The sequence below is a fragment of the Erinaceus europaeus genome, chromosome 1 (assembly GCF_950295315.1).
Source record: "Erinaceus europaeus chromosome 1, mEriEur2.1, whole genome shotgun sequence".
Taxonomy (NCBI): Eukaryota; Metazoa; Chordata; class Mammalia; order Eulipotyphla; family Erinaceidae; genus Erinaceus; species Erinaceus europaeus.
The window spans coordinates 440,365-453,055 of NC_080162.1; the positions used below are offsets into that span (position 1 = coordinate 440,365).

Consider the following 12,691-nt stretch of genomic DNA (forward strand, 5'->3'; position numbering starts at 1 on the left):
TAGAAACCTTTAAACACTATTTTCTGCCTCCAGTGTATCTGCTGACTTTTCCATGGAAATGACCTGCTGCTTCATGGAAAGTCCTGTTGGTTCTTTTGTGAGATCACTTATAGAATTTTTTTATAGAAATTTTTTAAATATTATATGAAGAAATAATCTCACCATATGCATTCATTTCCAGTACTAAGTTTTCTGATACCTAGAAACCATGTCATGCATAGGTAGGCAAGTGTGATTTTTCTAATGAATTAAGGAACCCAAGTCTTTCAGTCATGAGTTTAAACAGAAAGTAAGTTATACTTAAATCACTTTTACACTCACAATTGCTTTCCAGGTGTCTGTAATGCGTGATGAGGAGAAATCATTGAGAATTAAAATCAGTGAACTGGAGAAAAAGAAGAATCAGTATTGTCAGGAAATTGACATGAGACAACGAACTATCCAGCAGCTCAAGGTAACTGTCTTTCCAGCAGCCCAAGGTGACTGTGTCTTTCCAGCAGCTCAAGGTGACTGTGTCTTTCCAGCAGCTCAAGGTGACTGTGTCTTTGCTGCTCGAGGGTTTGGGTAGACACCATCCGTATGTAAGGGTTCCATTCCATGTTCTGGTTATTAATAACACTATTTTTGACCTTTCCTGGAATGTAAAAATAAATTGTTTAAAAGTCAGTCTGTCAAAAGTGACAACTTCAAAATAAGAATGGAAAGGAAGATGCAATTCTGTAGTGGAGGAATCTGCAGACAGGGACTCAATGAACTGCTCAGAATAGCACCGCCAGTGAGCTGCACTAGCTGATTCTGCAGTGGAGGAATTTGCAGACAGGGTCTCAATGAGCTGCTCAGAATAGCACCGCCAGTGAGCCGCACTAGCTGATTCCTGGTCTGGCTGTCAGCTCCAGAGCCCTGTTGTGTGCAGTGTGCGGGCTCTGTCATCTCCAGAGCTCTGTCGTGTGCAGTGTGCAGGGTCCGTCAGCTCCAGAGCTCCGTCGTGTGCAGTGTGCGGGGTCCGTCAGCTCCAGAGCTCTGTCGTGTGCAGTGTGCGGGGTCTGTCAGTCAGCTCCAGAGCTCTGTCGTGTGCAGTGTGCAGGGTCTGTCAGCTCCAGAGCTGTGTCGTGTGCTTTGTACGGGGTCTGTCAGTCAGCTCCAGAGCTCTGTTTGTGCAGTGTGCAAGGTCTGTCAGTCAGCTCCAGAGCTCTGTCGTGTGCTTTGTGCGGGGTCTGTCAGTCAGCTCCAGAGCTCTGTTTGTGCAGTGTGCAAGGTCTGTCAGTCAGCTCCAGAGCTCTGTCGTGTGCAGTGTGCTGGGTCCGTCAGTTAGCTCCAGAGCTCTGTCGTGTGCAGTGTGCGGGGTCTGTCAGTCAGCTCCAGAGCTCTGTCGTGTGCAGTGTGCTGGGTCCAGGTCCAGTCAGCGGGGTCTGTCAGTCAGCTCCAGAGCTCTGTCGTGTGCTGTGTGCGGGGTCCGTCAGCTCCAGAGCTCTGTTTGTGCAGTGTGCAAGGTCTGTCAGTCAGCTCCAGAGCTCTGTCGTGTGCAGTGTGCGGGGTCTGTCAGTTAGCTCCAGAGCTCTGTCGTGTGCAGTGTGCGGGGTCTGTCAGTCAGCTCCAGAGCTCTGTCGTGTGCAGTGTGCTGGGTCCGTCAGCTCCAGAGCTCTGTCGTGTGCAGTGTGCGGGGTCTGTCAGTCAGCTCCAGAGCTCTGTCGTGTGCTGTGTGCGGGGTCCGTCAGCTCCAGAGCTCTGTTTGTGCAGTGTGCAAGGTCTGTCAGTCAGCTCCAGAGCTCTGTCGTGTGCAGTGTGCTGGGTCTGTTAGCTCCAGAGCTCTGTCGTGTGCAGTGTGCGGGGTCTGTCAGTCAGCTCCAGAGCTCTGTCGTGTGCAGTGTGCTGGGTCCGTCAGCTCCAGAGCTCTGTCGTGTGCAGTGTGCGGGGTCTGTCAGTCAGCTCCAGAGCTCTGTCGTGTGCTGTGTGCGGGGTCCGTCAGCTCCAGAGCTCTGTTTGTGCAGTGTGCAAGGTCTGTCAGTCAGCTCCAGAGCTCTGTCGTGTGCAGTGTGCGGGGTCTGTCAGTTAGCTCCAGAGCTCTGTCGTGTGCAGTGTTTTCGGGGTGTCTCTCTCCTTCTCCGGCAGGGTGTCCTCCAGGGGAAAGGTAACGGGCTGGTTCTTTCTCACTCACGACAGGGGTGACACGAAGTAAAAGACACCAGGGGACTCTTAGCGTGAATCTAGAATCTGAGTCCTTGAGTCCCAGAATCCTAGAGTCCGTTTATTGGCAAAGTGGACATGAGTTAAATAGAAAAGCAATGGAGGTAATTATTGTTGCAATATGTCAGAAATTACAGGTTTCTTAACAGTCAGCATGCCCCTAAGGTAGGGGGGCTGGTATGACAGGAATTGATGAGATACAAGACAGTTATTCTCCATGACACAAGCAACTTAATTATCCAAAGGTATTTGAGAGAAGCATAGGGGTTAAACCCGTAGGGTGAGACAGAGAGAAGATGGATATCAACAGGCCATAGAGTTTGGAATCTCTCTTGTCTGGGGTCTGAGGTGTGTGATGAAGTGTGTGATAAGGTGTGTTCTTCTGTGATCAGAAGGTGACTTTGAATAAGTGAATCTGTGGCCATGTGGCCTGCAGTTAATGGAGGGAAGTACTGGGGTTTCTGTGGGCCTGAGAGTCAAGAAGGAAAGAACCAAGTCTGAGTTTCCCCCCTTATGTTCACCTCGGTTGAGAGAGACTCGCCAAGAGGGTATCTTCTCAGACCTCCATCCAAGGACGGGGGTGGTTCTCCCTAAGCTCTATCAGGCAGCTCCAGAGCTCTGTCGTGTGCAGTGTGCGGGGTCCGTCAGTCAGCTCCAGAGCTCTGTCGTGTGCTGTGTGCGGGCTCCATCAGCTCCAGAGCTCTGTCGTGTGCAGTGTGCGGGGTCATCAGTCAGCTCCAGAGCTCTGTCGTGTGCAGTGTGCGGGGTCTGTCAGCTCCAGAGCTCTGTCGTGTGCAGTGTGCAGGCTCCGTCAGCTCCAGAGCTCTGTCGTGTGCAGTGTGCGGGGTCTGTCAGTCAGCTCCAGAGCTCTGTCGTATGCAGTGTGCGGGGTCTGTCAGTCAGCTCCAGAGCTCTGTCGTGTGCAGTGTGCGGGGTCTGTCAGTCAGCTCCAGAGCTCTGTCGTGTGCAGTGTGCGGGGTCTGTCAGCTCCAGAGCTCTGTCGTGTGCAGTATGCGGGTTCCGTCAGCTCCAGAGCTCTGTCGTGTGCAGTGTGCGGGTTCAGTCAACTCCAGAGCTCTGTCATGTGTTCTGCTGATACTCGGCTCCCTCAGCTGTTCCACCAGCTGGCTGTTGTCTGTGCTCAGGGAATCTGGTAGTTTGGAAGCTTCAGTAAAATGAGGTTGATTTTATCTGGTTTAGTTTCCCTTTGACTTTCCTTCCCCCGGGGAGTGTGAATGTGGAGCCTTTTGCCAGCAGCCTGCCTTGCGGGACACAGACTTTCAGCCTGGGTGCAAGTCTTACTATGACGTGCTGTTCTTAGGTCGGCATCTGATCCATGTTCTCGTGTCTTTTAAGGAGCAGCTGAGTCGTCAGGTGGAAGAGACTGTGCAGCAGCAGGAGAAGATGAGCAAAGGTCAGGCACTGCTGGGTCCAGCACCAAGATGAGCGTAAATGGGCGGCTGTGCTGCCGTCTCGGTGACCTCACAGTTCCCTTTGACAAGTCCAGAGGGGGCCGGGTGGTAGCGCAGCGGGTTAAGTGCAGGTGGCGCAAAGCACAAGGACCGGCTTAAGCATCTGGGTTTAAGCCCCCGGCTTCCCACCTGCAGGGGAGTCGCTTCACAGATTGTGAAGCAGGTCTGCAAGTGTCTGTCTTTCTCCCCCCCTCTGTCTATCCCTCCTCTCTCCATTTCTCTCTGTCCTACCCAACAACAACGGCAACATCAATAACAACAACAGTAATAACTACAACAATAAAACAACAAGGGTAACAAAAGGGAAAATAATATTTTTAAATATTAATGAGGGATAGGAAGAGAGAAAGAACCAGACATCAGCTGGCGCATGTGCTGCCGGGGAGTGAACTCAGGACCTCGTCCTTGAGAGTCCGACACTTTACCCACTGCGCCACGTCCTAGACCACAACATGACAGTTCTGTAACACAAGCTGTCAAGTCGCGTTTCCTTGTGCCTGGCCTTGTTTATTGTGAAGATGGCGTCATCCTGTGTGGAGTCTTCTGGATTTTGCTCTATTTATTCCATGTACTTCCCCCTTTTTCAAGTTAATATATATCAGTTCCTCCAGATTTCACATGTTCCTCTTGTCCTCCCTCTGCCACCTTTGTTCTCTAGTGAGAACGTCTGTTTTTAAAAAGCATATTTATTTATTGGGTACAGAAAGAAGTTGAGAAGGAAGGGGGAGAGAGGGCACTGCAGCATTGCTTCACTGTGGGGAATTGTGAGGATACGGTAGAGCTTGGCGGGACCCCCACTGAAAAGTGAGGGCTTGAGGGGCACGACCATCCTATCAGTCTCTCTCTACTAAGGGGTCGAGCAAGGAAGGACGTGGCCTCCAGGGTCTGCCCCGCCTACAGCCTCCCTGCCTCACAGTAGCCCACTCCCTTATTATCTACATAGTCATGGTCTGCCCCGCCTGTCAGCCTCCCTGCCTCACAGTAGCCTTATTATCTACATAATCATGGTTTAGCCTGAAAGTCCCCTCCCTACTTCCCCAGCCATTCCATTCCTTTGATCATATCTGATCTCTCTTCTCTCTGCCCTCAGGACCTTGCTCTGGCTGCTGGTTACTGGTAACCTTGCTTCCTTGTTCCTTTAACTGATTAAACCTCTTGCTCAACAATTACTGGAAAAGTCCTGACCCTCCCCAGACCCTTTGCCTCCCTACCATATATGGTATACACATGTCACTTCCTCCCTACCATATACGGTATACACATGTCACTTCCTCCCTACCATATATGGTATACACATGTCACTTCCTCCCTACCATATATGGTATACACATGTCACTTCCTATCATATATGGTATACACACGTCACCTCCTCCCTACCATATATGGTATACACATGTCACTTCCTCCCTACCATATATGGTATACACATGTCACTTCCTCCCTACCATATATGGTAGACATGTGTCACTTCCTCCCTACCATATATGCTATACACATGTCACTTCTTATCATATATGGTATACACACGTCACCTCCTCCCTACCATATATGGTATACACATGTCACTTCCTCCCTACCATATATGGTAGACACATGTCACCTCCTCCCTACCATATATGGTAGACACATGTCACTTCCTACCATATATGGTAGACATATGTCACTTCCTCCCTACCATATATGGTAGACACATGTCACCTCCTCCCTACCATATATGGTAGACACTTGTCACTTCCTCCTGCGACCCCTTATAAACCCTGCTTTGCTGTTCAGTAAATGGACTGCCCATGAGCCAAGGCCCCGGGTCTTCTCTGGCCATGACACTAGCATCGGGCCCAGATAGAGACCTGTACAGCTCCACCCTGTTGCCCCGGAACATTCTCTTTGGCCCCCGCATCTGGTGCACAGCAGGGCGGGTAAGCCGGGGGTTTGTGCCCGGGAAAGAAGCCTCTGCACCAAAGAGTCCGACACGTCAGGACTGTGCAGACGGGACTGGGGCTTGACCCGCAGTCCTTGCGCACGATATGTGGACTCAGTCAGGTGCGCCACCCCCGGCCCCTGAATATCGAGGAAATGCTGATGCCAGGATTGTTCTGAGTTGTGTCACTCACTGTGCCAGTTTTATTAGCCTGAATCTGAGCTGTGAAAATAGAATTCTTGACAAGTTATTATTTCAGTCATTTTTGAAAGCATAGAAATTGTTTGCTGAGGCTAGTAGCACAGTCACTCCTGAGGAACTGAAGTGAAAATACTACAGCTCAGAGCCTGTCGGCTTTCCTGGGGTGCGCTCCCGCCAGTGTTTTCTTGCGTCTTGTTTTGCTTTGCCCTCCTTGGTCTGCATCGCCCAGCTCCCCCTGGGGACTCTTCTGCTCTGCCCTTCTTGATTCACACTGCAACACTGCCCACCGTCTGTGAGGCCCCCAGTATCACGCTTGGTACCCTTTGTGGTGGTGAGGACTCAACCCTGGTCCTGGCATAGTGAAGTGGGCACTGTCTTTTTCTTTTCCTTTTTTTTTTTGCCTCCGGGGTTATCACTGGGGCTCGGTGCCTGCACTACAAATCCACTGCTCCTGGAGGCCAGTTTTCCCATTTTGTTGCCCTTGTTGTGCTTGTTGTAGTTGTTATTGATATCATAGCTGTTGTTGTTGTAGTATAGGACAGAGAGAAATGGAGAGAGGAGGGGGAGAGAAAGACAGACACCTGCAGACCTGCTTCACTGCTTGTGAAGCGACCTCCTGCAGGTGGGGAGCTGGGGCTCGAACCAGGATCCTTACTCCGGTCCTTGTGCTTTGCGCCACGTGCACTTAACCCGCTGTGTTACCACCCGACTCCCGGACTGTCTTCTTTGAGATGTTACTATATAGAAAAGCTACTGGGCCAAGACCTTGTCTGACTTCAGAATGCACACACACCCACAACACACAATTTAGTCCAGTGCCATTTTTTCTAAGTTAGGAGGTTTCTGTTTATTAGTGGTAACAGACTAAATTAAAATTAATCTGAGCTTGGAGCCAGGATGTAGCCCTCCCAATAAATCAGACATTTCACCATATACACAGGCCCAGGCTTGAGCCCTGGTGTGATGTGAGAACGCTGAGCAGAGGAAACCCCACGCATAGAGGGGTGCGGAGCTGTCTCCTACCTCCTCCATCCCCTCCCTGTCTCGGCCTAAAAGTAAGAAGAAAGTAAGAGCCCACTGACCGTAATGCAGGTGCACAGGTGCAAAGCCCTACCAAGCAATAAGAAATGACTTCATCTGAAAAGATTCCCTTTTTTGTAAATATTTTGTTTATGTATTTGGTGGCCGAAACAAAAATTGGGGTGAGGGGAAGAAAGACACCTACAGAACTCCTTTCAGCGCTCATGAAGCTTCCCCTTTCATGAGGACCAGGGCCTTGAACCTGGGTCCTCGTGCTCTCAACTAGGTGATCCTGAAAGGATCCCTTTTCCGTGCACTGATGTGTTCTTACAACATTCTCCCACAGCTGACAGCATTTAGGGTGTACATATGTTGGCGCTGTTTTAGGCATTGACAGTCCCATAGAAAACAAGTCTGTCTGTCTGGAATTAAATTATTTTGTAGTTACTAAAAGCATTTTTGTAGAAGAACTCAAGAAAGCTCAGTTATCTAGGTATAAATGTTAGTAATTTCTAAAATACTCTCCCCGTTTTTTAGAGATAAGTATCAAAGAGAAAATAATTGAAGACATGCGTTTCGCACTGGAAGAGCAAGAACAGACTCAGGTAGAACAAGACCAGGCGCTCGAGGCTCAACTGGAGGAGGTCACGAGGCTGACCACAGGTGAGACGCGCCGCCCACCTCACGGCACCCTCCCGTTGCTTCCCGGCTGCTTCTGAGAAGCGGCTGGGGGCTGGGGCGTCAGGCCTGGGAGTCGTTCCCGCCCTGCCCGTCTGCCTTCTCCTGGCTCTGCCCCTGCCCTGATTCACGGCTGAGTCCACACACTCCAGCTTGTGGGAATGCCTTTTTTAAACTTGCTTAATCTTTATCTATTTTGTGGATAGAGACAGCCAGAAATTGAGAGGAAGGGAGAGATAAAGAGGAAGACAGACAGACAGACACCTGCAGCCCTGCTTCACCACTTGTGAAGCTTTCCCCCTGCAGGTGGGGGGGCCGGGGGCTTGAACCCGGGTCCTTGTGCCCTGTAACATGTGCGCTCAACCAGGTGCGCCACCACCCGGCCCCCTGTGAACGCCTTTTAAAATGACTGAATGGGGGTCTCCTTCTCTCTATCACCCCCTTCCCTCTCGATTTCTGGCTGTCTCTACCCAGTAAATAAAAAATAAATATAAATAAGTAAATAAAAATAAAATGATTGGATGTTTCAGAACTGGAGAAGTGGAAGGCAAACTGCAGAGACCTGGAAGCCAAAGGGAGCAAGGTGCCGAGTGAAGAGCCTGCGGACGACAGAGCGGCAGTCGGTGCAGAGCTCAGCGGGCTGCAGGCTGAGCTGCAGGTGGGCCTCGTCTGAGAACCTCTGCCTCCTGAGAACCTCTCGAGGGGCGAGCACGGCGGGCGCGACTGACTGGACGCGGGAGGGGAGCGGGCGCCGAGTCGGCAGGTGCGCGTGGTTCTTGGAGACGAGGAGACGCTCCCGCATGGCTCGGCGGCTCACAGCGTGCCCTGGGCAGGTGTCCCACGTGGGCATCGTGAGGTGGGCACTCCTGGCCCTGGGGTGGCAGGTTTTCCTGATGTGTCTTATTTTTCTAGATTTACTGTCATTATTACTTGTGAGAGAGAAAAGCCTGACCTCAGATCCGTGCGGTGCTGGGCTTGAAGCAGGGACCGCAGGCATGTGAGCCTGACCTCAGATCCGTGCGGTGCTGGGCTTGAAGCAGGGACCGCAGGCATGTGAGCCTGACCTCAGATCCGTGCGGTGCTGGGCTTGAAGCAGGGACCGCAGGCATGTGAGCCTGACCTCAGATCCGTGCGGTGCTGGGCTTGAAGCAGGGACCGCAGGCATGTGAGCCTGACCTCAGATCCGTGCGGTGCTGGGCTTGAAGCAGGGACCGCAGGCATGTGAGCCTGACCTCAGATCCGTGCGGTGCTGGGCTTGAAGCAGGGACCGCAGGCATGTGAGCCGGACCTCAGATCCGTGCGGTGCTGGGCTTGAAGCAGGGACCGCAGGCATGTGAGCCTGACACTTACCAGTCAAGCCACTTCCCCATCATGTTTGAGAGGTTCTGAAACATCTGCGAGAAGGGGTCAGGCGGTGGCGCACCTGCTTAAGCGTGCACACGGCAGTGTGCAAGGTAACAGGTTCAAGCCCCGGTCCCCACCTGCAGGGGGAGATCTTCACAAGCGGTGAAGCAGGGCTGCAGGTGTCTCTGTCTCTCCCTGTTCGTATCCCTCCCCTCTTAATTCCTCCCTGTCTCTATTGAATAATAAATAAATAAAACATTTTTTTTTTAAGTTTTAAAAGAGGAGTAGCTGGGAGAGCAGCTGGGAGTGGCACAGATTGCATGCGGGAGTCGCCATGGTCCTGGCACGTGTACCAGACTGCAACCGCCTTCACCTATGCGGCTTTGAGCCCAGGGAGCTGTGGGAGCTGCCCGGGTGACCGGTCGCTGTGTTCTGCATCCTGTAAACTAGAATAGTCTGTCCCGTTAGACCAGTTAAGCTTTATTTAGCCAAGTCCTGTATATGCAGGAATATTTCATGTTTGGAACCAAACAAGCATCAAAAATGACTGTCGTGGGGGCTGGGCAGTGGCGCGCCTGGTCAAGTGCACAGAGCACTAAAGCCCAAGGACCCGGGTTTGAGCCCCTGGTCCCCACCTGCAGGGGCAACACCGCACAAGCAGTGGGGCAGGGCTGCAGCTGTCTCCTCCTCTCTCCCTCTCCTCTCCTTCTCTCTCTCTCCCTCCTTCTCTCCTTCTCTCTCCCTCTCTCCTTCTCTCTCTCCCTCCTTCTCTCCTCTCTCCCTCTCCTCTCTTCCTCTCTCCTTCTCTCTCCCTCTCTTTCTCTCTCCCTCTCTGTTTCCTCTGTCCTATCCAGAAAAATGAAAACACGCCCACCGGGAGCAGTGGTTTGTAGTGTGGGCACCACCCTAGCAGTGTTCCTTTCACAATTGGAAACAAGCCCTGGTGATGTCACTAAAGAGAAGCACAGCTCTGGGGCCGGGCGCTGGTGCACCTGCTGAGGCGCATATCACAGTGCACAGGAGGCAGGTGCGGGCTGCAGGGGTCTCTCTGTCTCTCCCTGCCACCTCTCAGTTTCTGCCTGTCTCTAACCAACAAATAAATAAAAACTTGAAAAAAGCACAAATTTAAATTTTGTTGGTATGTTTTGTGTTTTGCTTGTCTCAGCAGAGCACTGCTCAGCTCTGGCTTACGGTGGTGCCGGGGCTTGATCTGGGCGTGTGCTCAGCCTGCCTCAGATTCTGAAGGGGCGAGGGACGTGGGCAGCCTGGAGAGGCCATAGACGCAAGCTCCTGGCCCCTGGGTCCCGGGTCGTCACCTGTGCGCTTCACACGCAGGCATCCGAACAGAAGTACAGAGCCGACAGGAAGAAATGGTCGGAAGAAAAGATGATGCTTCTCACTCAAGCAAGAGACGCTGAGAACCTGCGGAACAGAGAGATGAGGAAGTACGCCGAGGACAGAGAACGCTGCCTGAAGCAGCAGAGCGAAGCGGTCAGTAGCTCGGGGCCTCCCTTCTCTCAGGGTCAGACAGCCACGCTCGCCAGAGGAAGGGGAAGCCAGGAAGCACAGTCTGTGCACAAGCGAGGCGTCAGGACGGGCCGGTAGCCTCTGGCACGCCTGTTGATACTTTGCTGCCAGCTCCACAGCCTCATTGCTTTGCTTTTTTATTTGATCTTTTAATGAGAAAGATAAACGCAGAGGGAGAGACCAGAGCCCTGCTCACTTCCGGCTTCTGGTGGTGCTGGGGGATGAATCTGGGACTTTTTTTTTTTAATTTTTTTTATTACATTTTATTTATTTTCCCCTTTGTTGCCCTTGTTTTTATTGTTGTTGTCATTGTTGGATAGGACAGAGAGAAATGGAGAGAGAAGGGGAAGACAGACGGGGGAGAGAAAGACAGACACCTGCAGACCTGCTTCACCGCCTGTGAAGCGACTCTCCTGCAGGTGGGGAGCCGGGGGCTCGAACTGGGATCCTGACTCTGGTCCTTGTGCTTTGCGCCCCATCCGATCTGCCGGCTCCTGTGTGTTCTTGGCGTCATACACCAGCTGCCGCGTGCGCATGCATTCTGCCGGCTCCTGTGTGTTCTTGGCGTCATACACCAGCTGCCGCATGCACGTGCGATCTGCCGGCTCCTGTGTGTTCTTGGCGTCATACACCAGCTGCCGCATGCGCGTGCGATCTGCCAGCTCCTGTGTGTTCTTGACGTCATACACCAGCTGCCGCGTGCGCATGCATTCTGCCGGCTCCTGTGTGTTCTTGGCGTCATACACCAGCTGCCGCATGCGCGTGCGATCTGCCGGCTCCTGTGTGTTCTTGACGTCATACACCAGCTGCCGCGTGCGCGTGCATTCTGCCGGCTCCTGTGTGTTCTTGGCGTCATACACCAGCTGCCGCGTGCGCGTGCATTCTGCCGGCTCCTGTGTGTTCTTGATGTCATACACCAGCTGCCGCGTGCGCGTGCATTCTGCCGGCTCCTGTGTGTTCTTGATGTCATACACCAGCTGCCGTGTGCGCGTGCATTCTGCCGGCTCCTGTGTGTTCTTGGCGTCATACACCAGCTGCCGCGTGCGCGTGCATTCTGCCGGCTCCTGTGTGTTCTTGACGTCATACACCAGCTGCCGCGTGCACGTGCATTCTGCCAGCTCCTGTGTGTTCTTGATGTCATACACCAGCTTTTTTTGTTTTTTTTAAATAGGCACACATAGAGGCTGGGCGGTGACTCACCTGTAGAGCGCACATGTCACAGTGCACAAGGACCCAGGTTCAAGCCTCTGGCCCCCACCTGTAGGAGAAGCTTCACGGGTGACGAAGCAGGGCTGCAGGTGTCTCTTCCTCTCTGTCTCCCCCTTCCCTCTCCCTCCTGTGGTTACGGTGGTGCTGGGGATTGAACCTAGGACCTCAGATTCAGACATGAAAGTCTTTTGCGTGACCATTACGTCGTCTCCCCAGTCCTACCCATGTGATTTTCAGGAGGAAAGATTCATTATAATTACCTCAAAACAGACATTACTCTTAGTAATCAGCTGGTCAGCCGATATTTGTTGAAACCCTATGTTCAAGGGCATGGTGTGCCTGGTGAAGCACACGCGTCACAGTGCACAAGGATGAGGGTTCAAACTTCTGGTGCCCATCTGCATGGGAGGCGTCACAAATGGAGCAGCAGTTTCCTGTGTTTTTAACCAATAAGTGAATGGATAAGATTTTTTTATTATTGATTTTTTAAACTATTTATTTGTTTATTTCCTTGTGTTGTCCTTGTTTTATTGTTGTAGTTATTATTGATGTCGTTGTTGGACAGGGCAGAGAGAAATGGAGAGAGGAGGGGAAGACAGAGAGGGGGAGAGAAAGACAGACACCTGCAGACCTGCTTCACCACCTGTAAGCGACTCCCCTGCAGGTGGGGAGCCAGGGGCTCGAACCAGGATCTTTATGCCGGTCCTTGCGCTTTGCGCCGTAAATTTTTTTTTATATTTATTTATTTGTTTTCCCTTTTGTTGCCCTAGTTTTTCATTGTTGTTGTAGTTATTGTTGTCGTCGTCATTGTTGGTTAGGACAGAGAGAAATGGAGAGGAAGACAGAGAGGGGGAGAGAAAGACGGACACCTGCAGACCTGCTTCACCGCCTGTGAAGCGACTCCCCTGCAGGTGGGGAGCCGGGGGCTCAAACTGGGATCCTTACACCGGTCCTTGTGCTTTGCACCACGTGCGCTTAACCTTTTGCGCTACCGCCCGACTCTTTATTTTATCTGATAAAATTTGAGAGGGAGAGGAAGAGCTGCGGCTCTGCTTCCCCAGTGTCTTTTAAGCTTTTTGCAGCCAGTATGTAGCAGTACCTTCAGTACCTGTCCACTCAGTTGTTGTAAAGCCGCCCC

At 52.0% G+C, this 12,691-nt stretch overlaps 1 protein-coding gene across 6 annotated transcripts in view; it reads left to right on the forward strand.

Moving 5' to 3' along the window:
* KIF20B (kinesin family member 20B) overlaps positions 1–12,691 on the forward strand; it is an 81,934-nt gene that overhangs the window by 50,890 nt on the left and 18,353 nt on the right. For 5 of the 6 annotated variants that reach the window (XM_060174120.1, XM_060174628.1, XM_060176210.1 and 2 more), the window contains 5 exons: positions 335–454; positions 3,541–3,598; positions 7,333–7,458; positions 8,004–8,131; positions 10,153–10,308. In XM_060174120.1, coding sequence (XP_060030103.1) covers positions 335–454; positions 3,541–3,598; positions 7,333–7,458; positions 8,004–8,131; positions 10,153–10,308 — 588 coding nt within the window. The remainder of the gene's footprint in view (positions 1–334; positions 455–3,540; positions 3,599–7,332; positions 7,459–8,003; positions 8,132–10,152; positions 10,309–12,691) is intronic. The other variant, XM_060175735.1, reaches the window with a different exon arrangement.